Source organism: Micromesistius poutassou, assembly GCF_964030765.1.
Source record: "Micromesistius poutassou genome assembly, chromosome: 7".
Classification (NCBI taxonomy): domain Eukaryota; kingdom Metazoa; phylum Chordata; class Actinopteri; order Gadiformes; family Gadidae; genus Micromesistius; species Micromesistius poutassou.
In genome coordinates, this window is record NC_140277.1 from 12,244,771 (window position 1) to 12,271,053 (window position 26,283).

Consider the following 26,283-nt stretch of genomic DNA (forward strand, 5'->3'; position numbering starts at 1 on the left):
TGGGTGTCGTGTTTTTCCTCGTTGTGTGATTCACAATCTTTGCAAGATGGGTGTACGGCTATTCAAGGGTTAGGTATAGTTTACACTGCAGCGAAAAAGCATGTGAGTGTTTTTGTGTGTGTGTTTGTGTGTTTCCTTAACCAGAAATAAATACACATATCCCCTCGGTAATGCACCTCCTTAGGCTAGCAGTCATGATGAATGGATGGATCTGGCCCTGCCCTACTATGAGTCCAGTATGTGTGTTTGGCTGCTCCCGGAGTGGGTGGTGGTGGCCCGCGGTGCTCAGGGTCCGTGGGGACAGACGGGGGGGAGGATCCGCTATCGGCTCTCCCGGTTGGGACGCTCTGACGGGCAGGAGAGACGGGCACTTGACCCTCTGTGCATGCTAAGCTCCGCAATCTGTTCACCCAGTCAGGAACAACTTGCACCACAGAGTGCGAGTGCGTGTGCGCGTGTGTGTGTGCGTGTGTGCGTGTGTGCGTGTGCGTGCGTGCATGAGTGTGTTTTTTTTAGGTTTAGGCATATGTGAATTGCAATGAACCCTACGTGGTTTGTGGTTTGTGAGTGAGTCAGTGAGTGTGTGAGTGTGAGTGTGTGTGTGCCCTTCAATAAGCACATATATATGCAGTTTCTGCTGGATGCCGGCAGAAGTCCACCTCCGCAGCACCTCGCCTTCATGCTCTCCCACATGCAGAGACTTTTGCTCCGTCTCTCAATGAATAGTGACGCAAGTCCCAGCACTGACGCAGCTCTGTGCCTTTGTGGGGCTGTGTGTGTGTGTGTGTGTGTGTGTGTGTGTGTGTGTGTGTGTGTCTGTATGCGTGCGTGCGTGTGCTGCCGTGCTCTGTATTTCGTTACTTTTATAGACTGATTCATCCTAGTCGTCGTGAGTGCAAGGTCGTCTTGTCTTTTAAGGGTAAAGTAGCCGAAGATTATGCACTGTGAGTCACTCAGAAGTCGCTCTTTTGGTTCTCTGTTTCTTCTCTCTCTCCCTCTCACTCGCTCCCTCCTTCACTCTGTCATTTGCAGCAGGGGTCCTGCAGACCCTATGAGAACTACTTTGTGACAGACAGAGGCTCAGTGGAGCAGAGAGACACGGCTAAAGGCAAGACTGCTCGGGCTCCACAAACACATGCGCACCCCAGCGCCTCCACCCAGCCTATGTCTACCCGGTGTGTCTGTGTGGGTAAATGGTGTAATATAGGGAGAGGTGGTGTGGATTAGAATGGAGACCAAAAGGAGAAAAAGCTGAGGGATATTGCTGACATTGTATTTCTGTACATGTACATTAAAATGGGTTTGTGTTGGTGTGATTGTATTGTTACTTCCCCGCGGGAGTTTCATATAGCATAGAGAGGGAATTATTTTTAGGTTGGGATCTGTGTGTGTGTGTGTGTGTGTGTGTGTGTGTGCGTGTGCGTGTGTGTGTGTGTGTGAGAGAGAGACATTTCTCTACAGCTGTACCGCTAAGAAGCACATTGAGATCATTATGAAGTACAACTGTCTAATATAAATGAGTAAAGGGCCATACATTGCATCCATTACATTATGCATCGTAATAACGATAGCTCATCTAAGTCTGAGTGATATTTTGTTTCCAGAGCTTATCAAGTGGAGGAGCTGCAGAAAACCAGAGATAGACATAAGACCGATAAAATAAAGAGAACACTAGCTAGAAGATATGAGAGACGGAAAGTAGTGCAATATGTGGGTGTATTGCCCAAGGCTGAACAAAAAATGAACTGCATTCACTGCTAGGATCCCTGCATGTGTGTTTGACTGTGCCTTATGTTGGTATTCAGTAAGACTTTGGCAAAGATTTTGAACAAAATGAACAGACTGTTTATATGTATTTATTTGTATGTGCAGTTATACCGGGTATACTTTTGGGAGGGTCAAATGGTAATAGCGATCGCTTGTGAGTGAAAGTCAAGCCAAAGTCAATGGGCAACGCGAGTCTCCCACCGGGCAGTCTGCTTATGCAAAAACATAAACATTCCCGCAGTCTCTCATCTAAAAACATACTTTTGTATACCTCAAAACTGTATTTGTGTCCAATGTGTAAAACACCAAAAAAAAGTCCTCAAACCCCCAACAATTCGTCAAATCTCAAAGTCAAAAAAGAGAGAAGCCTTTGTAAGTGAGTAAAATTGCTAAAATCATGTGCGGTAACCCAAGTATTGTAGCCCAACTTTAACACGGATATGCTAGTCACAGGTACAGTACTATTAGTCTGTAAGATGTACAGTGTACATCTTACAGACTAATAGTAGTCTATTCTATACTATACTAATACTTTTGATATAACATTTTGACGTGAAGAACCTATCAGAACAGGGTAATTTGTTTTTCCACCAGGAAGTAGGTCACTAAGGTGACAGGAAGCCTGCGGATTTCTCAGCAGGGAAATCCATTATCTGTTTACCTGAGGGCCTGGTGGATTATGGGATGTTTCAGGAAGGTCACAGGTACAATCTCCATGCTCCCACTTCCCTGTGTGTGTGTGATGCACACTACACATATAGTGTAATATTATGGTGGAGAGTTCATTGAAGGTCATTCAAAGGTCACAGTAATAAGAGGTAATAAAAGGTGCAGAGCCAAAGTGTCTTCATATACTGGGTTGAGCTGACCAGGCAGTTTCTTCCCCCAAATAGCATTGCACACACTTCTAAATGGTTGAAATCCCTTCTAAATCGCTCTCTTCTCAATGGGAAGTCTTTATCTCTTTCAAATGTACTTGCACAAGATGGAAGCTGCTTAGTTCAATATTACGTTCAAGTAGATTTTAGCAACACCAGCAAACAGAGCTGTTTGTTATAAATAAAACATTTTTCTTAAATCTCACAAATAGGCAGATTATTGATACATTTATTGTGGTTGTAATGAAATTTCCTTAAAGCAACGGTCAAAGCTGTGGATTATAATGGGCTGGCCAGATGGCAAATACCATTCCATTTTTCACAAGTCATTCCCAAATCTGATTTCAGACAAACTGCACATTTGAATAATACCACTGCAGTTACATAAAGGCACATAAATAATGTTGCCCTTTGTATTAATGTGTGGGTGTGTAACATGGTTTTGTGTCTGCGCGTGTGTGTGCGTGTGCGTGTGTGTGAGGCAGGGGTCCTAGAGACAGAGAGTGATAAGTAGGCCAGCAGCTGCCTCCCTGACAACTGATTTCCATTCAGCTTTGAAGCCTTTTCCCTATTATATTAACCAAGCAACATTTGACATATTAACATAACTAATATTCACACATGCAGGTACACGCTGACAAACACTATGGAGTTTGTACTCCAAAATCACTCTATTCACAGTGAAGGTGTGTGTCTGTGTGTGTCTGTGTGTGTGTGTGTGTGTGTGTGTGTTAGTCTGTGTGTATTGCAGTGCAATTTTACTTGTCTGCCGCTTTAACATGAAGGCTCTGTTACAGAATATCTGTCCCCGGCCTGTGTGTCTGTGTCCTCTTTGTCTGTGTGTCCTTTGATGAGAGGGCCAGCTCTGACCATCAAAGAGATCATTTGTTTTATATCCTCTCTTGCAGTTTCTCTATCGGTGCACCCCTGCCCAACGCACACACACACACACACACACACACACACACACACACACACACACACACACACACACGCACACACACACACACACACACACACACACACACACATGTAAGTATATCGCGTGCAGTGACAAAACACTTGTTCTCCCTCTCTCTTACAAATACACACACGACCACCTATGCAGATAAAGGTCACACACATCAACACACTTACACCTACACACACACACACACAGACAACATGCAAATGCATAGTGAGAGCCACTGGAGCGCAGGAAAGCGCACAGCTGTGGACCAGCCCAGAGGCCTGGCCCCTCTCTCTCTCTCTCTCTCTCTCTCTCCCGCTCTTTCACTCCCCTTCTATATTTTCCTGCTTGCCATTTCTCCTTCACGAAGCAGCTTTCTTATCCACTCTCTCCCTATCTATGTCCCTCTATCTCCCTCTCTACGCCTCTCACTCTCTCTATCCCTCTATGTCACTATCTATGTCCCTGCTCTATACCTCTCCCACTCGCTATCTCTCTGTCACTCTATCTATGTCTCTCCTCTATACCTCTCTCTATCCCTCTATCTCACTATCTATGTATCTCCTCTATGCCTCTCCCTCTGTGCCCCTTTCTCTCTCCTCTCTAAGGCTCTCTCTATGTCTCTCGTTCTCTCGCTCTCTCTGACAGCCATGGCCAGTGGGACTCTACCAGAGGGCGAAGCAGGTCAGCGGGGGGGGGGAGGGGGGGGGGGGGGGGGGGGGGGGGGGGGAGAGGAAGGAACGAGGGCAGCATGACTGAATGAAAGATGGAGGGAGGGCTAGACTGTGGGAGTGTGGGTGCTTTTGTCCAAAGAACTTTCTGCCACTGCTCTTTAATTAGAATATTCCCGACCCACACTAACTCACACGCATACGTGTGCACGCATGCGCACACACACACACACACACACACACACACACACACACACACACACACACACACACACACACACACACACACACACACACACACACGGCTTGATAAATGACCATGATCATTGGTCAGCATCATTCTGTACCCAGAATGAGATGATGCAGATGTGTGGGCGAGAGAGCGAGAGAGAACGGGAGAGAGAGAGAGAGAGAGAGAGTATGAGTGTCTGTGTATGTGTATGTGTGTGTGTGTGTGTGCTGACTTGTTCTGTTGAGAGTGGGGGGAGTTGAGGCGTGAACATCGACCAGTCCGAGGTGGAGGGAGCTGTGCCAACATGGCCCCGTGTTCATCTTTTTCCCCTTCCCTTCACGGGTTGAGTGCTAAGGTCTGGAATCGTGCTCCATCAGCAGCCTCATATACTGCAGTACTCTCAGAGGGACACAGCAATATACTGCACACACACACACACACACACACACACACACACCTCCCCTGATGTCCTTCTGGAAATATCTGGGCCACTGGTACTTCCTGCCACAACAAAACGGTGCCTCGTTTGACGTTTTAAGTTTATTTGTATAGTTAATGACATTAACTCAGAGGGGATTTGGGGACCGAGTAAGTAGCATGAAAACATGACATATTAAAACAAGCACAACGCTTATGACAGTATGATTCAGTTATATTGGACATTTGTGTTTGTATGTGTAACCCAAGCTGAGGCACAGGGAAGAGACGCAGACAGTGTATCAAGGGTCACAACGCAGAGTGGTCAACAGTGGCCGTGACATCTCAAAGAATAAACTGTGTTGTTATGCTTGGTTTTGGGGAAGGGGCCTGTGGCTCTGTGCAAAGTAAGGTTTAACCTTGCTGTTGGAAATCAGCACTATGCAGAATCCTTTTAGATGACTCAACATCACAACTTTAACGGGAGCAATCAGACTGTGTTTGTGTGTGTGTGTGTGTGTGTGTGTGTGTGTGTGTTTGTTTGTGCTTGTGTGAGCCAAATAAACCAATTAGCCACTTGTTGTGATAGTAGCAGCCCCTCAAACCAAAGCCAAAAGAAAGATGGTGGGGGAATAGGACATACATCCATCCCTCCATCCCTCCATCCACCTTCCATCCAACAACCTTCCATTCATCCTATATCTGCCATCCATCCATCCATCCATCCATCCATCCATCTGAGGAGCTGCTCCTCTGGGGAACAACTGATTGATCTCAAATGGTTCCTTATCTTTGTGGCAGTGCCAGCAATGCGCTGTTGCAACCAACTGCGGCTGATCCATTTCCGGATAAAGAGATGTATATGGGAAGCTAGATGAGTCATAGATGTGAGCCCAGCTGTGTGTGTGCTGGAGTGTGTAGTGGCCGCATATTGAGCACATATTGCCATTAAATACAGCCTTTATTTTTGGACTAAAGGTCACTTGACTTCAATGACTTTGTATGCTTTACTCAATGTGGGAGACAGAAACATGAAAAATGGCATTAACAGGATGTTTTGTCTTTGTATGTCCATCCATTGCAGACTTAGTTCTAAATTTCAATAGCTTCTGCTCTGTCATACGTAAAATATTCTGTTCTGGTTTCTCTTTGATCATATACATCTTGCCTCTCAATATGTGTAGAGATTGTGTGCGTTTGGGTGTGCGCTTGTGTGTGTGTGTGTGTGTGTGTGTGTGTGCTTATGCGTGTGTGCATGTGTGTATGTGCCTCTGTGTGCGTGTGTGTTTGTTTATGTGTGCATGTGTGTGTGCGTGCATGTGTATGCATGTGTGCGTGTGTGCATGTGTCTGTGTGTGTAGTGTGCGTGCATGCGTGTGTTTGTGTGAACGTGTATCACATCTACATCAACAAGCAGCTCATCAGAATTGAACTCTGTTGGCCCTACTTAGACAGAGCGTGATTTAGCCTGTTGTCAGTCAGTGTGTGCTAGGGCAGTAGCTCCCAACCCCTGACTTTAGGTGTACCACTCAAAGGGCATCAGGACCTTTCAGAGACCAGCGCATAGGTCAACAGTAATAAAGAGACAAATCCCCATTCAGTGGCTGAGCAGAGACTACCAGCCCCCCTTTGTACACAATTATTGGTGCAAGAAGACCATGGCCAGTAGGCCTTGGTCTTGTGCGCCTAGTGTGTTTATTTAGCACACAGTAACACAGTAATACATAACATCAGTGGAGTCTTTACAATGGAGAACACATAGTTGGAATGCACAAAGTGCCACAATTAAAAAAAAAAAAACAAGCCATAGTACTACATTTACTGAACAATAATATACCCAATTATTTATATATTGATTATTAGATTGTTGTAAATTGTTGTTTTTTCACCTGCAGTACCCTCGCAGGCCACGAGTGTTACACGTGGTTCAAAAGCACTGTGTTCGAGTTTGCTTGTGTGTCCATGAGTCTCAATGCATGTCTTGGTAACAGGTTTTTCAAAGGAAAAAAAGGAACGGTAGAAAAATACCATTCTCTCTCTCTCTCTCTCTCTCTCTCTCTCGCTCTCTCTCTCTCTCTCTCTCTCGCTCTCTCGCTCTCTCTCTCCCTCTCTCTCTCTCCCTCTCCCTCCCTCCCTCTCCCTCTCACACAGAAACACACACAGAACTACACACTGACATAATCAGCTAGGGGTTAGAATGTCTGTCAGACCAAGTGGCAGACAGACAGATCTCTGGTCAGTGTCCCGATGAGAGGCTGATGGGTAACAGGAAGTGTCTCCGCAAGCTGGGCTACCTGACTTCTTTCTTGAGTGACACGCACACACACACACACACACACACACACACACACACACACACACACACACACACACACACACACACACACACACACACACACACACACACACACACACACACACACACACACACAGTCCCGTGTTGAGGTGTGTGGTCTTTCAGCTGCATTGTGTGTTAGGCGAGCAGACGCTGCTCCCATTGTGAGAGTTTCCTTGCACAGCCTTTTAACTAGGAAGCTACACATGCTAAAGTTCATGCACAAAAGAGTACTTCATAAGAAATAATAAGAAAAAGAATCAATCACACAATAATGGCATTTAGCAGCTAAATGAGAAATACTAAATAGCAAATATGTGTACCTGTATATAGACACAATCCATGCAGAACATCCATCTTCTGTGTTTTACTTGATTATAATCGTGGCCTGCGAGGAGGGACATAGATAAACAAAAACGGAGAAGGTGTTTTACGTGATTATAAAAACAAAATGACTCAGGTGTTTTTGATGGGCCATGGTTCTCAGTGGCTTGATGGGAACATGTGAGCAGCGATTTGACCACTGATCGTTTTCTATTGTTCCCCTCCCAGCCCTGATATCTGCCGGTTGCTGCACCAACGCCTGTAGGAGCGTAAAGCTTTGGGATAGGTAAGTTACGTGCAGATCACCTAGCACTACATCTGTGAAGACTGCGATTATAAACAGGATGTCCATTGCATCCCCTCTGTAGATATTAGTAGTATTATCGTCAACGCCAACGCGTGTAACTTCTGTCACTAGTGTTGACAGCCTTAGATATATACACGTATATATATATATACACATATATATATATATATATATATCTGGATCTTCTGTTGAACATCAACAAGTCCCACTAGAAACCATTAATATATAAAGGTGTGTATATATATATATCACTAGCAACGCTAGTGGTTGAACATCCAACACGACAAGCAGTTATAAGAAGAATAAACAGTTTGTATAAAGATGTAACAACAAATAGGTTTTGGATGTAAATTGCAAATTCTTTTGAATACATATATTTGTGGATTTCAGCCTCATTAGCAAAATATATTTTTATATGCAACAGAAATACACCTGTGAACCTCATTTAGTCATCGATTTCTTTTTACATTTGTAACGATAAATATTGAAGTCATTTATAAAGAAATCCCCCAAAACATTTGTGTATCCTTCGGTTCGTATGAATTAACACTGAAGGCTCATCTGACTCCATGAGTGAGTTCTTGTGTGTGCGTGTGTGTGTGTGCGTGTGTGTGTGTGTGCGTGTGTGCATGGGTGACCAATGGGTCACCGGGGCCTGACCCCCGCCTTAATGCGTAGGCTGCAGGGTGGGAGAACGAGAGGTGGATGGATGGAGGGAGGGAGGGAGGGAGGGAGGGAGGGGGTGGGGGAGACTTAAATATTTAATGACAAGGTGCTTCCTAATGGTGGAATGTATCAGCTCCTGGGCTCCACCTGGGGCGACTCTCTCCCTGGGTTCTGCTGAGCAGGGGAATACCGTCCTCCGTCCACCACCACCGCAACCACCTCCACCACCACCACCACCACTCTGACCCACTCATCACCAGCACCCCCCCCGCCCCCCAACCACCCCATCGCTCCTAAGATGCATACACATGTGGGCCGGGGCTGTCAGGGAACATGTCATCTGTTGCTGTGCATTTTCTCACCTGCGTTTCTTTCTTTCTTTCTTTCTTTCCTAACCGACGCACATCCTTCCCTCCTTTCCTCGCAGCTTTGACGCCTCCTGACCGTGATGTGCCCCTCAACCTCTCGAACCATCGGATGCTGCACAGCCAACTCACCGCAAGGAGAAAGAGACAAGAGAGAGAGACAGGGAGAGACAGAGAGAGAGAGAGAGCATGGCGGTGGACAGAGGGAGTGGGTGAATGGAAAGACGCCTGTCTCTTAACGTGAGCGTTCTAACACTTTCAGGAAGTCGATCAGGAAGTCCAGCGTTGAGGACGCAGGAAAGAACAGGGATAGACCACCCACACACACACAGCTCCCCCCCCCCCCCCGACCAACCATCCTGTCTCTCTTTCTCTCTATGATGTCACGTCGGCTGACCTACTGCTGCTGCTGTGATGGACTTCCGTGAAACCGTGCCCCCCCCCCCCCACCCCCATCGTCCAACATTGCCAAATAAAACGGAAAAAGGAAGCAAAAAAGAAACCAACAACAACAAATTGAAATGTGATTATATTTGCCTACAAAATGTAATGACAGAGGAGCATTGCATTGAGGAAAGAAACAAAAAAAGATGTTCAGATGAACGCCTATTCTCAGCACAGTGATCTTTTCATACCTAGAAAAAAAAGGTCATTCTGACATGATATAATATTGGGAGAAAACAAGCTTTTTTTATAACAACCTGATGTATAGGTATTGAAAAAGATGAGTCATTGTTCTAAAATGTGCTGATTCAGAAGATCTCTGCTTACAAAGCGATGTCGTCATAGGGGTCGAGGCCGTCAATGTTTGTAAAGTAGTTACCGATTAATGAACAAAAAAATGGTTTTCCACAAATCAAATGGAATTAAACATGAAATAATTGAAATCATCAAATGTTTGTTGGCGGGGAGGAAACGATATGCCCCTCTTACCAATCTGTTGTTTTCTCGCCCCGAGGCACAAACAACATCCTCTGTTTATTCATGATTCATTATTTGCCTCATTTATTTATTTGTTTTGCTCAATAGTTTCCGAAAAATTTTATTGCAGTATTTTCATATTCATGACCGTTTGTAATTATGACTGTGTTCAGGAGAGAATAGGGGATGAGGAAGGAATATATTATTATTATATATTAAGTACTCTGGTATTTTGTGCGAAAAAAATAAAATAATTTCATCCCGGAGTTACAGCAAAACAAACAAAACAAGCAACACTGAACCTTGTGTCAGAGTTCCCACAATGTAACCATGGCAACTCCCTGTGTGTGTGTGTGTGTGTGTGTGTGTGTGTGTGTGCGCGCACGCGTGTGTGTGTGTGCGTGTGCGCTTGCGTGCGTGTGTTTGTGTGGGATTGTCCCCTCCAACTCAACCCATGGGTCTGTTTTTTGTTTTGGACGGCATGCCTCCCTGTTTCACCATCAGCCAAATAAACAAAACACATAAATACATCAAAGGGTTCCAGGATACGGGATATTGGACAGGGGATCCCCTGGGACACCAGCGCAGCGGCGTAAATACCACAACGAGAAATCCCCAGTTCGGGGTGGGGGCATGTCCTCAGGTTCGAGGTGGGTAACGGAGAACATGTTGGGGAGCCACCCACGTCCTCACAGCGGTGCGGTCGTAAACACACTCCAAGGGCGTTTGCTCCGTAACAGATTCTTTTTGTGTGCTCTTTAACAACACAAAACACTGACAATCAGCATCTCTGCTGAGTCCCCAGGGCTGGGGGATGGCTCGGTGTTGGGCTGCTCTGTGGTGATGTACGATTTAAGAGAGAGGGGAATTGTATCCCATGATGGTAGAGAGATCCTACACCATAGGGTTTCGACTAGCAGGGCCGCGCCACTCGTGGTACCACACGTATTTATGCATCATTTAACGCTTAGTTTCCATGTTGACGTTAGGACGGTGCTTCTCATTTTGTACTTGACTCCGTCAGAGTGCGATAAGGACGAATGGCTCTGGTCTGGAGTGATTCAAGATGTTTGCTTTCAGCTGCAGACATGGGATTAATGAAGATGACATTTACATTCTGTACACACGCAAATAGGCGCACAGACACACAGACACACACACATACACACACACACACAAGCACAAATAGGCCCCACACACCACACACACACACTAATGCAAGCACAAATAGGCCCCACACACACACACACACACACACACACACACACACACACACACACACACACACACACACACACACACACACACACACACACACACACACACACACACACACACACACACACATTTGTACTCCTTTTGCTCTTCTCCCTGTGATTTGTAAGACGTTGTTGATGACCGTAACATAACAGTATATAACAAATCCTTATCTTTTTAAAAACCTGAGAGTAGTATATCTGCTTAGTTTTATAAACATATAACAGGTATTATTTTTGACGTACAGACATTATATAACTAGTATATCCAGAGATGTATGTAGAAGCTATAATAAAATGTCTTTATGTAATAAAGAGTACTCAGAGGACAGTGTTTCTTAATTCCTTTGACCGGCATCATACCCACACAGCAAGGTCTTTAATAAATCACCAGAATCATCCACGGACTATCTGATATGGACGGCTCAATTTCAGAAATCGGAAATGCTTTTTGGAATAGAGCCACATCATTAAAGTGTTGCATCATACCAATAGAGAACCATATAATCAGATTTAATCTGAGGCCAACGAGACATATAATCCCCAATGTTACCAAAATGGCACACAGCGCAGCGATGTTCTGAGCGTTCTGTCCACCATGCTAACATCTTAATCCGTCTATTCTCAAGATTATACTTTTCCATTTGAAACTGTAAAGCCGGGAGAAACATTTGAGGGGGAACAAAGTATTGATTGTTTTCCTTCACTCGATTGTGCTTATTCACGCGGGAGCACTGGGCCGCTAAAGTGCCTTTTCCCACAATGTTGGATTCCCAGTAACTGTGCCGTGCAGTGGACCCTGCCAACCCTATTGTTTTTCCTGCTGTTCACAGTGTGTATGTATGTATATATCTGTGTGTGTGTGTGTGTGTGTATGTTTATCTGTGTGTGTGTGTGTGTGTGTATCTGTGTGTGTGTGTGTATGTTTATCTGTGTGTGTGTGCGTGTGTGTGCGTGCGTGCGTGCGTGTGTATTCGAATGTGTATGTGTATGTGCATGCGTGCTTGCTTTTGTGTGTATTGAGAAACAGAGATTGCAAATATGACTTGCATTTTGAAATACAGTTGGTTCCCTCCAGTGTCCGCTGCGCCCTGTGCTCTCCGATAATACTATATCCATACCGAAGTGGAGTATTGTCTAGCAAGCAGCGTGCGTGCCCTCATAAAGATATCCTGCTGGTGGGGAACTTAATTCCCCCGGCAGACCGATAGTGACGCAGGCTTGCTGCTGCAAACTGAAGGTTGTGCAGGATATCGTGGTGTAGCAGCAGCAGCAGCAGCATTCAACACATTTATCCTGACTCATCCTCCAGTACATGAGAATAGTAACCATGTTTCATCATGAAGGACTACCCCTATTGGTTACTCATTAGTATGTTGCTTTGCCACAGATTTAGGTCAATGTGTGAATTGATAACACAACATGGTGAAATGGAAGATGTAGTTATCCTATATGATTACTATATATGATAAGTAACCATTTATATTTTGAGCACAGACACAGACCTTATGGTAGAGCTTATGCTTCTTAGTTATGTATTAATTTAGGTTAGACAAGGGTCAGTAAAGTGTCGCAAACCCTAACCGGACAAACAAAAGGATGTGCATCAAAATATATCTCTAATGCAGTGGTTATATACAGACACTATAATTAATACCTCAACTGAAAAAATACTCTAAATGTGATCCTACACTTAATTACCTTGATGGATGGTGGATAAAATTGCTTTAGAGAGAAAGAAATCCCAGCACTGATTTGAGGTGTAGGCGGTTTGGTGGGTTTTCCCATTACGCTTTAAAAGTGTTACATAGTGAACAACTAACAACTTGTGCAATACCCAAACATATATTTGTTACTACTTAAACCTTGCTAAGTTCATACATAACCATGCCTCACATGATACCTACACTATATCTTACTTGCCCTATTTACTTAAACTGCTACAACTGTTAGGATACAGCATGATAAAATACAGCCCAGCGTTCAATGTATCAGATATAGGATGTGTATGCATTGCTTCACTTCCTACACACTTATTACTGCCTGTACGTGCATGCATGCACCATGTTGCTCTAGGGAGATCCACCATTTCCTTTTTACTTATTGATTCATTTTAAAGCCCTCTTTGTATTACTGTAAACGTAATGGGTGTGCGCGTATGCGTGAGTTAAAACGGTGTTCTCTATAAACAGCAGTCATATTGATTTCTCGGTGGCTACCAGACATGGAGGATGGTTCCCCTATTATTTATTAACTGGGGAAGGCGAGGGATCAAACTCATTTAAATATGAGCCACCCACAACACTCACCCCCCCCCACACTCTTAACACAGACCTGGGGTGGGCACACACACACACACCGTGGTATGAACAGCAGTGGTGTGCTTATTTAGCCCTATCTCTGTCAGCAAATTATACAAGACACACATCCCTGCAATCTGCATTGCAGCAGAGTGGGAGGGTCCTTTTCTCTCTCTCTCTCGTTCTCTCTCTATGTCGCTCTCTCTCGTTCACTCTCTCTCTCACCTGCAGGGGAATGCATGCGTGTGTGCATTGCTACCTGTCAACTGCTATGCCGACTGGTCCGATGGTGAGTTTCCATCAACCTCTGCATTTGTCCTTGCTCGTTTCTTTCAAAAATGTCCCCATAATGTAAATACTTTCGCTTACACCATGAAATGCTGCTTCTGAGACGGAGGAGTCACAAGCAGAAGATGGAGGAGTCACGAGCAGGAGATGGAGAATAATTGTGGACGAGCAACCCGGTATCACGTGATTTCCTGCTCATGCGCACAAACGTTAATCTATTGAATCGTGTCCCAGGGCACGATTGTCTGACTTTTTTCGTGCTACACGGAAGGAAATGTAAACCCATGCATTTTGAATGGGAGCGTTTCTCTATTTTCGTGCTGGACTAAATGAAACGAGAGAGAGAGAGAGAGAGAGACCCCGCGAGCGAGAGAGATAGAGGGAGAGAGAGAGAGAGAGAGAGAGAGAGAGAGAGAGAGAGAGAGAGAGAGAGAGAGAGAGAGAGAGAGGCTTCAGAAGGGGTGTGCGCAGACAGTACAGTGCACCCTATAGTTATATATATGTCAATATTTCCGTAAATATATTTTTGCAGCAGACCTCCTCAAAAACTGAAACGATTTTTTCTTTTTGTGCTCCACAGAACAAAATGTAAACCCATGCAGTTTGAATGGGAGCGTTTCTCAGACATTTTTCGTGCTGGATCAAATGAAACGAGAGAGAGAGCGAGATAGAGGGAGGGAGAGAGAGAGAGAGAGGCTTCAGAAGGGGTGTGCGCAGACAGTACAGTGCACCCTCTAGTAATATACAGTATACAGTATGTGATACCGGGTTGGGGAGAGAGTGGAGCAGGTTGGCAGGTGCTAGTAGGCCTACAGATGATTGCTCCTTGCTGTCAGAATGAGAACGTTAGCATGTAGCTACGATACAGAAGGATGCATTTAAACAAGGAAACTGACAGACCATCAATCACATTTCTTTATAAACAAACATCACACTGGGAGAACATCCTTGAGTGTATGAAATGTGCCTTTTGCATCCCAGGCAACGGAGAAAATAGAAAGGGATTCATTGTTATGGAAGGAGGGTTTTAAGAGATGTGGGAGACTCGTAACCTACGAGTTATATAATAATATATATAATATAGTTATAAGATATTCTTAAAACACTGATTGGTTTCTATATAGGCTGATAGAAATGTAAATGGCACAGGATCTTTATAGGAAAAGTAGTATTTACGTACAGGGTTGTTCACATTAATACATATTAAAATGTTCTTGCGGGTCACTTATGCAATATTTCAAATGTCAACCAAATGGCACTCAAAACACACATTCAGAACGAGGCTTCAAAACACAGAAATCAGCCGAGCCGCCCGCCACACAGTGCAATTACTTACTTCAGGCGGTTTTCCACAAAGCTTTTAGCATTTAGACGGGTTGCTATGACAACTTGATGTTGTTTTAGTGGTCTTGATCTGCTTTCCCCTGCAGCTGTGATTGTGATACACTTGGTAAACTTTACCAACCTTAAGCGTGTATCTATTTTCAACAGTTTGTTGTAGTTTGGTACAGGAGATCCACACTTAATCAGGAAACAAGTTGAAAGCATGCAGCACCCTTAATCTCAGCATTGGTTTCTGAAGGGAACATTTTGAAGCCAGATGTTCAGTTACTCGCTGGTTGCCAAGGTGAAACCCAGAGAGTCACAGGAAAAAGAAACAGACCACAGCAACCAAACTCGTCCCTACGCACACTTTAGGAATCCTCCATCACTTTCTCATCCAACGACAACGGTCAACATCCAGCACATGGTTTGCATGAGAAGAAGCAAACAGCAGTTGGACTTGTGTTGAGACGTGTTTACAAAGTAAATTGACTGACTGCTGGTGGGAAGAACCTGAAGGTCCGTCTGTCCTCCGCACACTTTACCACCGTGGATTAGTATGCATGGGATATGCGTGGTCGCGATACATCTCCACCTTTACACGTCTTTTCACTTCTTTAAAAGTCGTTACATGCGCATGGGGCAGCAAAGCATCTCATGTTAATCAATTGGAACATGTGACCTTGTAGGAATGTAACCTCATTTGCAAAGAGAAAACTAAACTACATCAACCACCTGGTGATACAAGGCTAGCCTTTTTCATACCTGTTATCCGGTTCACATGTTACATGTGTTACTTTTAACCAGATCTTAAAGTGCAATAAGGCCACATTACATAAGAATGATGTAAGACAGCATGTGTACGTGCCAGACACACACACACACACACCCACACCCACAGACACAGCCCCCCCCCCCCCCCCCGACACACACACACACACACACACAGATGTACTAGTACCATAAGCATGCGCTCACACATGCACTCCCCTTTCTGGCTCATTGACCCCGGGAGCGGTTATGTGATGGCCTGCTGAGCCGTGTACGAAGAGCCGGCCGGCGTGGCTAACTTCTTCCTCTTACTTGCACCGTTGTAGTGCGATGATCACTCTTTTCACGGCTCTAGTCTCGTTGACTAAATCACAGTAATCCTCGGGATTACCACAACTAAGATAAACCCATCCCGAGAATCCCTCACAAAGTTGCTTTGTGTGCGTGTGCGTGTGTGTGTGTGTGTGTGTGTGTGTGTGTGTGAGTCCCTTGCAGGATTTGCCAGCTGAATTTGAGAATCAGCTCAGCATTTTAGGAGTGGTAGTGGTAGTGCATCATAGTGGTAGTAGTTGTCAGAGGAGCATTAGGAGCAGTAGTCTTTTGAATCAAACAAGTGAAGCCAATAAACCCTAGCCTTCTTGTTGAGTAGATGGGTCTCCCATCTAAAAGCTAACGTAAAAATACACCAATTGTGGTAAATCGAACATGGACATTTACTGCACTTAGACACTGGAGAACTATGGAAGGTAGATCAAATGGACATTAGACTGGACATATACACATATATGTTTCTTGTTCCGGAATTGCTAGGGTCACATCTATTTAAGGTTTTGGTCGGGGGCTACAAAGAGACTGACAGTGTGTTCAGGTAAGGAGCAGCTAGGGCTAGAGATGTCTACAGACCGGGGAAACTGGGGATGGAGAACCTTTTTTTCAGGAGACAACCACCCTAGCCTCTAAACAACTACACCGCCTTAGATGGTATTAGGTGTGGGTGTTTGTGAGGTGAAGTGAGATGTGGTGTTGAAGATAAGTCTTCCATTTTTTGCAACCCTCGGAGCAGACTCTATCTTCCAAATACATTCCTCTGAAAATATTTTGCTTGCTTGAGTTCATATGGGACTTCTTTGGATCAAATCCCAAATACGTTTAATAAAATAAATACCTTCATAGCATTGAGTGTATATTAACATTTAGATTTAGATTTAGGGCATTTAGCAGACACTTCTATCCAAAGCAACTCACACTAAATGTGTTTGTCGGAAGAAAGAAAAACAACAATGTTTCGCTTTCGGTACAGTATGTACCGACAGCAACACTCAATAAGTGCATAAGAGGGGTATTTTTAGGAGAGTGAGGAAGGAGAAGGGGTGGTGGGGGGTAAGGGAGGCGGCTATGCAGTCAAGGTGAACTCTGCACAAGTGACTCTTGAGTCTCTTGCGGAAGCTGGTGAGCGACTCTGAGGTCCTGACATCGGCAGGGAGCTCGTTCCACCACTGGTGCCAAACCAGAGAGGCCTGTGACTTTGTTGTTTGACTTTTGGCTGCTCTTAGTGATGGCGCTACCAGGCGTCCAGCTGAGGTAGATGAGCAGAGCTCTCGAGTGGGGGTGTGTGGGTCTGACCAATACTTGGAAGCAGAAGGTGCAGTTCCATTGACCAGAACCAATGGAAGGGTCACATGGGAGAACTGTGGGTAGGTTGAACACGAGCATGAGTAACACCTCATTAAATAGGTTCCATATTAATCAAGCCAGATTAAAGTTCGTTTTTTATTGATTTCAGTGGGTTTTGAATGAATTTATCACCATTTTTTACTAGTCTTCAGCAATTGCAGAATCCCATTTATGCATGCAAGCACACTGGAAGTATTTGCGATGGGCTTTGACCTTGCGTGCCCGGTTGCATTAAAACAAGCTGATTCACGGTGTGTCCATGCGAACGCACCACGCTGGGCCTGAAGAACAAAGCAAAGGCGCAACGAAGGCAAACTTGCTCTCGTCCCTTTCGTCCCGAACCCCCGTTGTACCCCGCCCATAGAGAGAGGACATAACGCATCAGAGCTTTGCTTCTAATACAAACAACACCGAATGCCATTTTTTTCCCAAGTTCCTATAAAAAATATGTTTTTTCCTGCAAACGGATGACTGAATAGGGCCACATACGTTAACAAGCATGGAAGATCAGCCCTGAAGGTGCATACTGTGTGCCGTCGGATGGTCTCGTAAGGTTAGCATCTCGGGAGGAGTGCAGGTACAAACTGACCCTGACATCTAGTCTCCTTTAAAGTGAACATTCAAAGAAGCACATGATGCAAATATCCAGTCACGCATACAAGAGCACAAGGTACAGACAACGCACACACACACACACACACACACACACATATATGCGCACAATGTTCAGCGCTGGTGGGCACTGCTAGTCATGCATGCCCCCCCCCCATCAGGTGATGGCATGTCGGATTCCCTGCCGTCCACTGAGCAGTATAAAAATAAATCCAATTATTTAATAAGCCTTGACGTTAGTCTTCATTAAGTATCTGTTTCCATTCTTTAGAGATCCTCTCTCTCTCTCTCTCTCTCTCTCTCTCTCTCTCTCTCTCCTCTCTCTCTCTCTCTCTCTCTCTCTCTCTCTCTCTCTCTCTCTCTCTCTCTCTCTCTCTCTCTCTCATCCCCCCCCCCCCCCCTCCCGCTGTTATTTTGTCAGGCCGCTGTCTGAGCTATCCAGTGCATGGTGCTGCTATCTGCACAGTGTGTGCTGGTAGCAGCAGGTGTTCCACAACAGGACGCACGGCGCGGTTTGCCTCCGGACGGGTGCGCAGCAGGGGCACACCAATGCATGTCCACGTACTGATGCTCAGACCAAACAAGAAACTGTAAAACAAATTGTTTGAAAGATAAATTCACAGGGGAGCTTGGAAAATGGATATATATATATATATTTATAATGGTAGACACAATGGAATGGACAACACAACAACAATAACAACAACAACAATGACGATGAAAACATGGTGTGTTTGTCTGATTATGTGAGACTCTGTTTCCTGACAGACACAAATGCGTCTTGCCAGCTTTCATTGCTCTTTCCGGACTGGCAGACTGGCTCTGTTGGAACCAGACACCACGCATCTGTTTGCAGCTGAGCTTGTGTGTACGTGTGTGGTTGTGTGCAGCGGTTGTCCTGGTGGATGTGTGTGTGTGTGTGTGTGTGTGTGTGTGTGTGTGTGTGTGTGTGTGTGTGGATAATAGAGGCCTTACTACTTTAACAGGCTTCATAATGGCAAGGGTCTGTAACTAAATGCAATTTAACATGCCATGCAGAGCCTAGTGCCTATTTTAGGGAAGAAAAAATAAATTCAATACAATACAATAAAGACGATTTTAAATCAACCAATGTCAAAAAATAGCATTAACAAAGACACACATCAATGAACGGTGTCCGTATCGTGTGTTAACGTGTGTTATTGTGTCCAACCAAGTCTCCCTCAAGGAGTATTCTCTTGTTGCTGCATTGCAGGATACTCCCTGATTGTCATTACAATCTCCACTCTCCTTCACCCAGATCCTTTGGACAACACTCAACTAGGCTTTCCGTAATCCAACACAACAATATCTCCACTCTCGAGCTCTCACTCGTGATTCCTCCTTTATTTTCCTGCAACTACTCAACTCAACTCTCCTTGAGAACGACTTGGTTGGACACAATAACGGACCAAGTCAAGGGTAAAGAAACACGTTTTATTTCTCTGCAGGGATTGTTTCCATAATGTTAGAATATAATCTGAGCCTGTCAGTGGTAAAAAAACATGCCCTTTTAGAGGACGTCCATGATGGCATCCCTTGCCCCAAAGGATTACATTGCAGCCCATTTGGCAGATTACGGAGGCAGCGCTCTCGCGCAATACTGGACCAATCACAAAAAAATCGTGGCCCGCATTAGTCCCTTACACTCAAAATTATGGGAAGATAGGCTCCAGGTATAAAATCCAGAGGTTTTCCTTCAAGGCCTGCTCAATTGAATTTCACTGTGGTAAGTAATGAAGAAATACATTTAACTATTTTCTTGGTTCATTTAACCATTTAACTAGGGTTGCACGGTTTCAATTCAATGTTTGCATCGGCACATAACACAGTGAAACTATTGCTTTTCAATTTGAGTTTGTATTCATCACACTGGTTTCTCAGGGTTGTCTGAGTGGTATTAGGCCAGCGGGGGCCTCCAAATCAGCTCAATAGCTCACGAATATGTCACCCATGAGGCATCTCATTCAACCCAGCGGAGACCTGGTCAGGAGCGGTGGGCTGCAGAAGCCCTGGCCTGCTGCCTGCCACCGTCACCCTGACCCAGGAAGCAGGAGCCAGGAGGCGCTGGGTCTCCTGGAAGACGGTGGAGGATTTAAAATAGGAGCTGGACCCAGGGCTGAACTGCAGAGCACAACACTATAAGACCCCTGGTTCAGTCTGTGGTGGACACAAGTCGTCCAGGAGTTTCAGGAGCATTTGCAGAGGTCCGGGCTCCACCAGATGCTTTTATTTGAAGTTAAATGGAGCAGGAACCTTCCTAACAGGTCCTACTGTATTTCAGTATGTCAGGACGCTGCAGATCCTGTGTGCACGGCAGTTATGCTACGAATGTGATCAACTTTGATAGCTGAATCAGCAGCATGGAGAGGACGGCGCTGAGGGAGGAGCCAGACACCACCACCCGCCAGGGCGTGGTCGAGGCAGGGGTGGAGACGACGGCTGCCTCGGCCTCAGAGGAGGCTGTCCGGTTGGAGGGTCTAGGGATCCGGTGGTTCACCAAGACGACCTGAAGACCAATCAAATTATACAGATTATATGTTCCGACTTAAAGTTCATGGTCTCTTTTTCCCTTCATTGCAGCCCTTGTTTTAACACCTGCTTGAGGGCATGGTGCGGAAGATCAGTTTAAGTTACTAACAAATATATACCTTCACAGGGTTTAGGAAAGGGTGGTGAGTCAACAGCCCAAAGCGTGTTCAGAAGCAGCAGCCTCAAAATGCACGGAGAGAGCATGAATCACAAGACTACTATCACAAGAGACCCGTTTAACTGATGAAGAGCAGAGACAAGCATTCCTGCTTTCATAGCATCGGTTTCACAACCGAGAGGCTTGTGGCAGTGTACTGGTCGTACAGTGTTAATATAAGCAAATACCATCATTCTATCATTATTTTGGTGTGTATTAAAAGTTCCTAAAGGGTCCCAATGTAACTATGGACTAGGGAGAGTGATGCACACTACAAACTTGCATACTTAGCATCCAATTAGTTTTCCTTTTCCAAATTCATTAAAAGTATTAAAGAAATTGTATATCATTTTGGAATCTAATGTTTAACTAACTGTCAACATTTAACTTGAAGTGATTTTCAGTAGTTTAGAAATACTCGAATAATATGATATAATGATAATATTAATATTTATGCAAAGCAAAAAGCTGTTTATTGTAACAATTCTTTGCCTTTGTGGTGATTTTGGTTTTGAATGTTTTGAAGTTTATTTTCACTGAACAGAGATGACCCAACAAACTTGCTGTTCAAGGGCTGTGCATGGTTGCATTGTGGGAAATTGTGCACTAACTTTCAGAAATTAACACACAAACAAGATCTGTGTGCCTGTTTTTTTTGTGTGTGTGTGTGTGTGTGTTAGGTTTGTCTGTGTATGTGATTGGCTGTGTGTGTGTTTCAATGTGTGGGAGGCAGTGTTTAGAAACTCAGATCACAATCTGAGAGCTGTCTGTCAGGAATAAGGCAGAATGACCGTGTGGGAACAACAAAGAGATGGAAGTATGAAAAGAGTCACTTTCTTTCCCCAAACATTGCTTATGCAATGGGCCTGAAATATTTATACTCAAAATTGCTTGAGCTCAATTGAATGCATTTATATTTACTAGATGTATTCACAAGTACAAAAGAAGGCCAACATTCATGGTATTTTCATTTATTAATGTGCTTCACTTTTTATAATTGATGACTTTGTTATAATATTCTACTTCAAAATGCAAGAGTGAAGATCACTTGAGCTTCTTGATAATAGATGCTACACCAATTGATGTGCTTCTAATAAACTAAACTAAACATAACAGGTCATTTCCTTGTTAAAAAACAGTCTATATGTCATATAATAAAATAACATACTGTACATAAGTCAGACATAAACATATATTGGTCATTAGGTGGTAATGCAAATCTGTATCTATTCTAGTGTGCTATGAATATGATCAACCGGATAACATTGTTTTATTAATCATAAATCAGCACCATGGACAGCTCCATGGCGAACTGAGCCTGTTAAAGAGGAAGAGGAAGAGTGTTGCAGTGTTGCAGGCTCAGACTTCCTGTTGAGGTCAACAGCACCTTCTGTATTCTTTGTTGACAGGACATTTTACTCATAACCATAATGAGTATGCCTTCGGTCCCCAGAACCTGGGAAATGCACCCACCCACACAAACCTTCCCATTCACCCTACATTCTCTATGTTGCCCTAACCTATTTGTTGTGCACACAAAACAAATGTCAGATCCCAGTTATATTATTTTGACAGCAAAATCAACATATACCCATAGTTAAAAGAAACTCAGAAAACAAGCAATGTTATTTCCCCAGCACAGCAAAGAGAAATGAGCAGCACACAAACCCTTGCTCAGACTTCTGAGCAAGAAAAAAAACCCAACAGCGCTCCCTCATTGCAAACGGCGTTCATTTGCATGGGGACACTGCGGAAATGAGATTCCCCACAGTGATGGATGAGGCACCAGTCTCCCTCCCATTTAAATAGATGGACCCAAAGAGGGCTGGTGGGGGGGGGGGGGGGGGGGGGGAGGTCGGGCTGGTGGGTGGGGACGTAGGTCTGGGTGGTGGGTGGGTGGGGGGTAGGTCTAGGTCGGGTGTGGTGGGTGGGGGGGTGTGGAATTGGATCCATTGGATTTGGAACGTCTCCCAGCTCCATGCGACTCCCAGGATGGATCCCTTTCGCATCCATGACTTCTTGTAAGCCCATCAGCAGAGCTAATGGGGTCTGAATTGGGAGCTACCGTCGCCGCCGCCCGGGTTGTGTTAGCCTGCCAACACCAGCGTGGAGAAGGATGGAGGAGATTATATTTTATATCGTTCAGAAAGCTACAGCTCCTGCCTCACTCCCCCACACGTTCGGGCTCTGCATGCATGCAGAGACACAGGTACAACTAACATGGCTGCCACACATTTGTGTGGTATTTCTTGTGACACACGTAGACCATATTTAACCAGTAAGTCCCTCAGTTGTGGGGAAAAAATGCATTACATATTTTTCGTGTTGGGTTTTAAAAGTATATATACAGTACATACGGAAATAATCCCAAAGAAAAAGTAGAGCCATGTTTGCCATGAAAAAACGTTGCAATGACAAACCACAAACTCTGGGCAGGCTGTTTTTGCTGGAAAACTAAATGAAAGCATGTTCATGCCAGACAGCAGAGTCAGTGACCGAGCTGTCACTCATACTTAGCCCCGATGTGATAAGGCTGGCGTCTGGGCATCCCAGACACGGGCATTACAAAGGTGATGGAGTGCCCTGTGGTGTTAAAGAGCAACAAGTACTTTATCCACCATTTCTACATTCTGAAGAGAATATCAGCCAGTCCGATTGGATTTGAGTCACAGCTAGTTACCTCCAGAACACTGTTGAGCACATTATAGCAATTATATTAGTATATTATCAATAGTAGAATTTAATGTCTTACTTATTTCCCCCTATTTTGTGGCAAACAACGACAAAATACATTTGTGAAACAATATAAAAGGATTTAACTAATGCTAGTAGTTTATGTTTTGACGAGAAACCCATGCTTAGAGTTATTTCTAACTGGACTGTTGGATCTGAACTCAAACTGTGACTCGCGTGTCAAGACAAATGGTTTAACAGATATACTAGCCATTGACAGCACAATGGTTCACTAGCTCTGTAAACGGTCAATTCACAACTCACTCAAACTGCAATCAATAAGAGTGGTCTGAACACGGCTTAGCCATACAGTACATCATTGTTAACAACCCTGCTCACTTTCTCTCTACGAAAACCTGATTTTCACAAATCAATCAGAATCAATCCAACAATACAATATATATCCATTGTACTGCCCATTGTGCAGGTGCACCACATGGTATGGCCTCAAACAAAAGATAGAACATGATAAACATGCACTCATACTCACTCACCAACACACACACACACACACACACACACACACACACACACACACACACACACACACACACACACACACACACACACACACACACACACACACACACACACACACACACACACACACACACTCTTCTGGCTTGATAAATGACCATGATCATTGGTCAGCATCATTCTGTACCCCTAACAGCTGGTCTTCCAGATGCAGATGTGTGGGCGAGAGAGCGAAACATGAGAATTTGTACCTTGAATATTAGATTGTTATTTATGTTAGACGCTCGGGAGAAAAGTGTTCTACAAGTAACCCCATGACAGAGATTGAGTGATCAGATACTGTAGAATCAGAAAGTGTAAAAGGTAAAGACATTGACTCTCAGGCATTGAAATACCAAGTCAGCATCCATCCCTAGCCCCTCTTACCATCATGGCCATCCATGCTATTCTTCTGTTAGTAACCGTTATGTTTGTCCGGGCCAGCGTCTGCTCATTATCGGCTACTAGCCGGCTGATAGGAGGCCAGCAGCACAGTTCATTCACAGCCTTGTTAGATTGCTTTATAATTAACACCCCCAGTCTAGAAGACGAGGCTTTCTGCTGACTTGCTCTTAAAGGCACACACGCACACACACACACACACACAACGTGGTGGCTTTAACTATCTGTGTAAGCTGAACCTGATGCAATAGACGGGGAAACAGGAGACAGCTCATGCATTGTGGCCGTTTGTAACGCAACAGCATTGAAATGCAGCAGTTACCAAAAGGCCTTCAATGTGCTGTGATGACTTCTGCTTGAGCTTTTTCTTCTCTCCCTCTCTCGCTGTAGCCTGGTGTGTGGCAACAGCTTGGTTCACACCCCGCTCACCCCCCTCCCTCCCCCTCCCTCCCCCCCCCCCCCCCACCCCAGCACCGCCACAAGGCATGAATCAATGCCCTTCATCTAATGAAAATAAATCAAAGGCCTCTCTGGAGAGGCTTGCAGTTGGACAGACGGCGCGGTGCGTGTTGACGCGTGTGCGCAGATACATGTGTGTTTTTCCGTCCTTGTGTCCGTGCGTCGTCAGTCCGTCTGGCCGGTCTGGCTCCAAAAGGCCTTTTTCATGATTTGTTTAATTTGATTGCTGAGATTCTGGCGCGGATTATAACTAGATAAACATTTTAATTTTGTTTTTCCCATTGCGTTTATTAAAAAGATATTCCGAACCGAGTCACATAATCCGTGTCAGCTGAAAAAGGAGTGTAGTCAATACAGCCGGCTGCATTCTATAGCCGTGTTTTTAGACACCCGTATTACGGACATTGGAGATGGAACCGACATCGAGAAAGCAAGAGAGTCCGAGAGAGAAGCAAGACAAGCGATTTGGGAGGGTGAACGAGAGCGAGAGAGAGAGAGAGAGAGAGAGAGAGAGAGAGAGAGAGAGAGAAGAGGTGGCCGTGGTGGCCTTTCCATCTGTAAGTCTCCGATAGCCTTCAACTCCCATCCCATGAATGACATTTGAATGGTGGGGTATTGGGAAGAACAGAGGGATCTCAATTTGCATTCGCCCGGTAACCAATATACTGCAATTCACATATTATCAGAGACAGCAAGAGCGAGAGATAGAGCGAGAGAGCAAGAGAGCCAGAGAGAGAGAGAGAGTGAGCGAGAGAGAATGAGAGTGAGCGATAGAGAAAGAGCAAGAGAACAAGAGAGCGAGAAAGCGAGAGTGAGCGATAGAGCAAGAGAGCAGGAGAGCGAGAAAGCGAGAAGCGTGAGTTGGCAGTTTCCTTTCTCATTAGAAGTCTGGGTGAGCCAGGATGTTGAAATATCTAATTTTTTTCCTTCCTGGACCGTGGCTATACACTCACCTTGGCCAACAACACCTGGCTGGCTATGTGGGCCACCCCCAGCGAGGGGACCCTGGGAACCTTGGTGACATAGAGACCTCCATAAGCTATGCAAATCAGGGTCATTATACAGTATAACACATACACTGCCAACGAAGAATAACAGCAAGCCAGCTCGCTATCAATGCACTCAGCTAGCTCTGTATACATGCAGATCATTTAACATTTAATTACACGCCTTGAATACTCGATTCTGATTGGTAAATGACGGCATTCAGCAGTTTGTTCTTGCTGATTTGCAGCCCTGCAATACCAAAATAATATTTTGGAACATTTTGTGTAACCTTATTGATTTCTTTAGAAACTAGAAAAGCGGGATAATGGGTGATTCCAGACCCCTTGTTACGTGTTGATGGGTCCCCCATTACCCTGTCGGGGTTTATTTTGTGATAATGACGTCTTGCTGTACCGTATCATC

At 44.7% G+C, this 26,283-nt stretch overlaps 1 protein-coding gene across 1 annotated transcript in view; it reads left to right on the forward strand.

Annotated features, from left to right (window-relative positions):
* Positions 1-9,077, forward strand: part of ccdc85a (coiled-coil domain containing 85A) — a gene marked incomplete at its 5' end in the record, with an annotated part of 19,408 nt that extends 10,331 nt beyond the window's left edge. The window contains 2 exons of the mRNA XM_084470208.1: positions 7,802-7,859; positions 8,974-9,077. Of these exons, the coding sequence (XP_084326334.1) occupies positions 7,802-7,859; positions 8,974-8,989 (74 nt within the window). The 3' untranslated portion in view covers positions 8,990-9,077. The remainder of the gene's footprint in view (positions 1-7,801; positions 7,860-8,973) is intronic.
* Between the last annotated feature and the right edge of the window lie 17,206 nt (positions 9,078-26,283).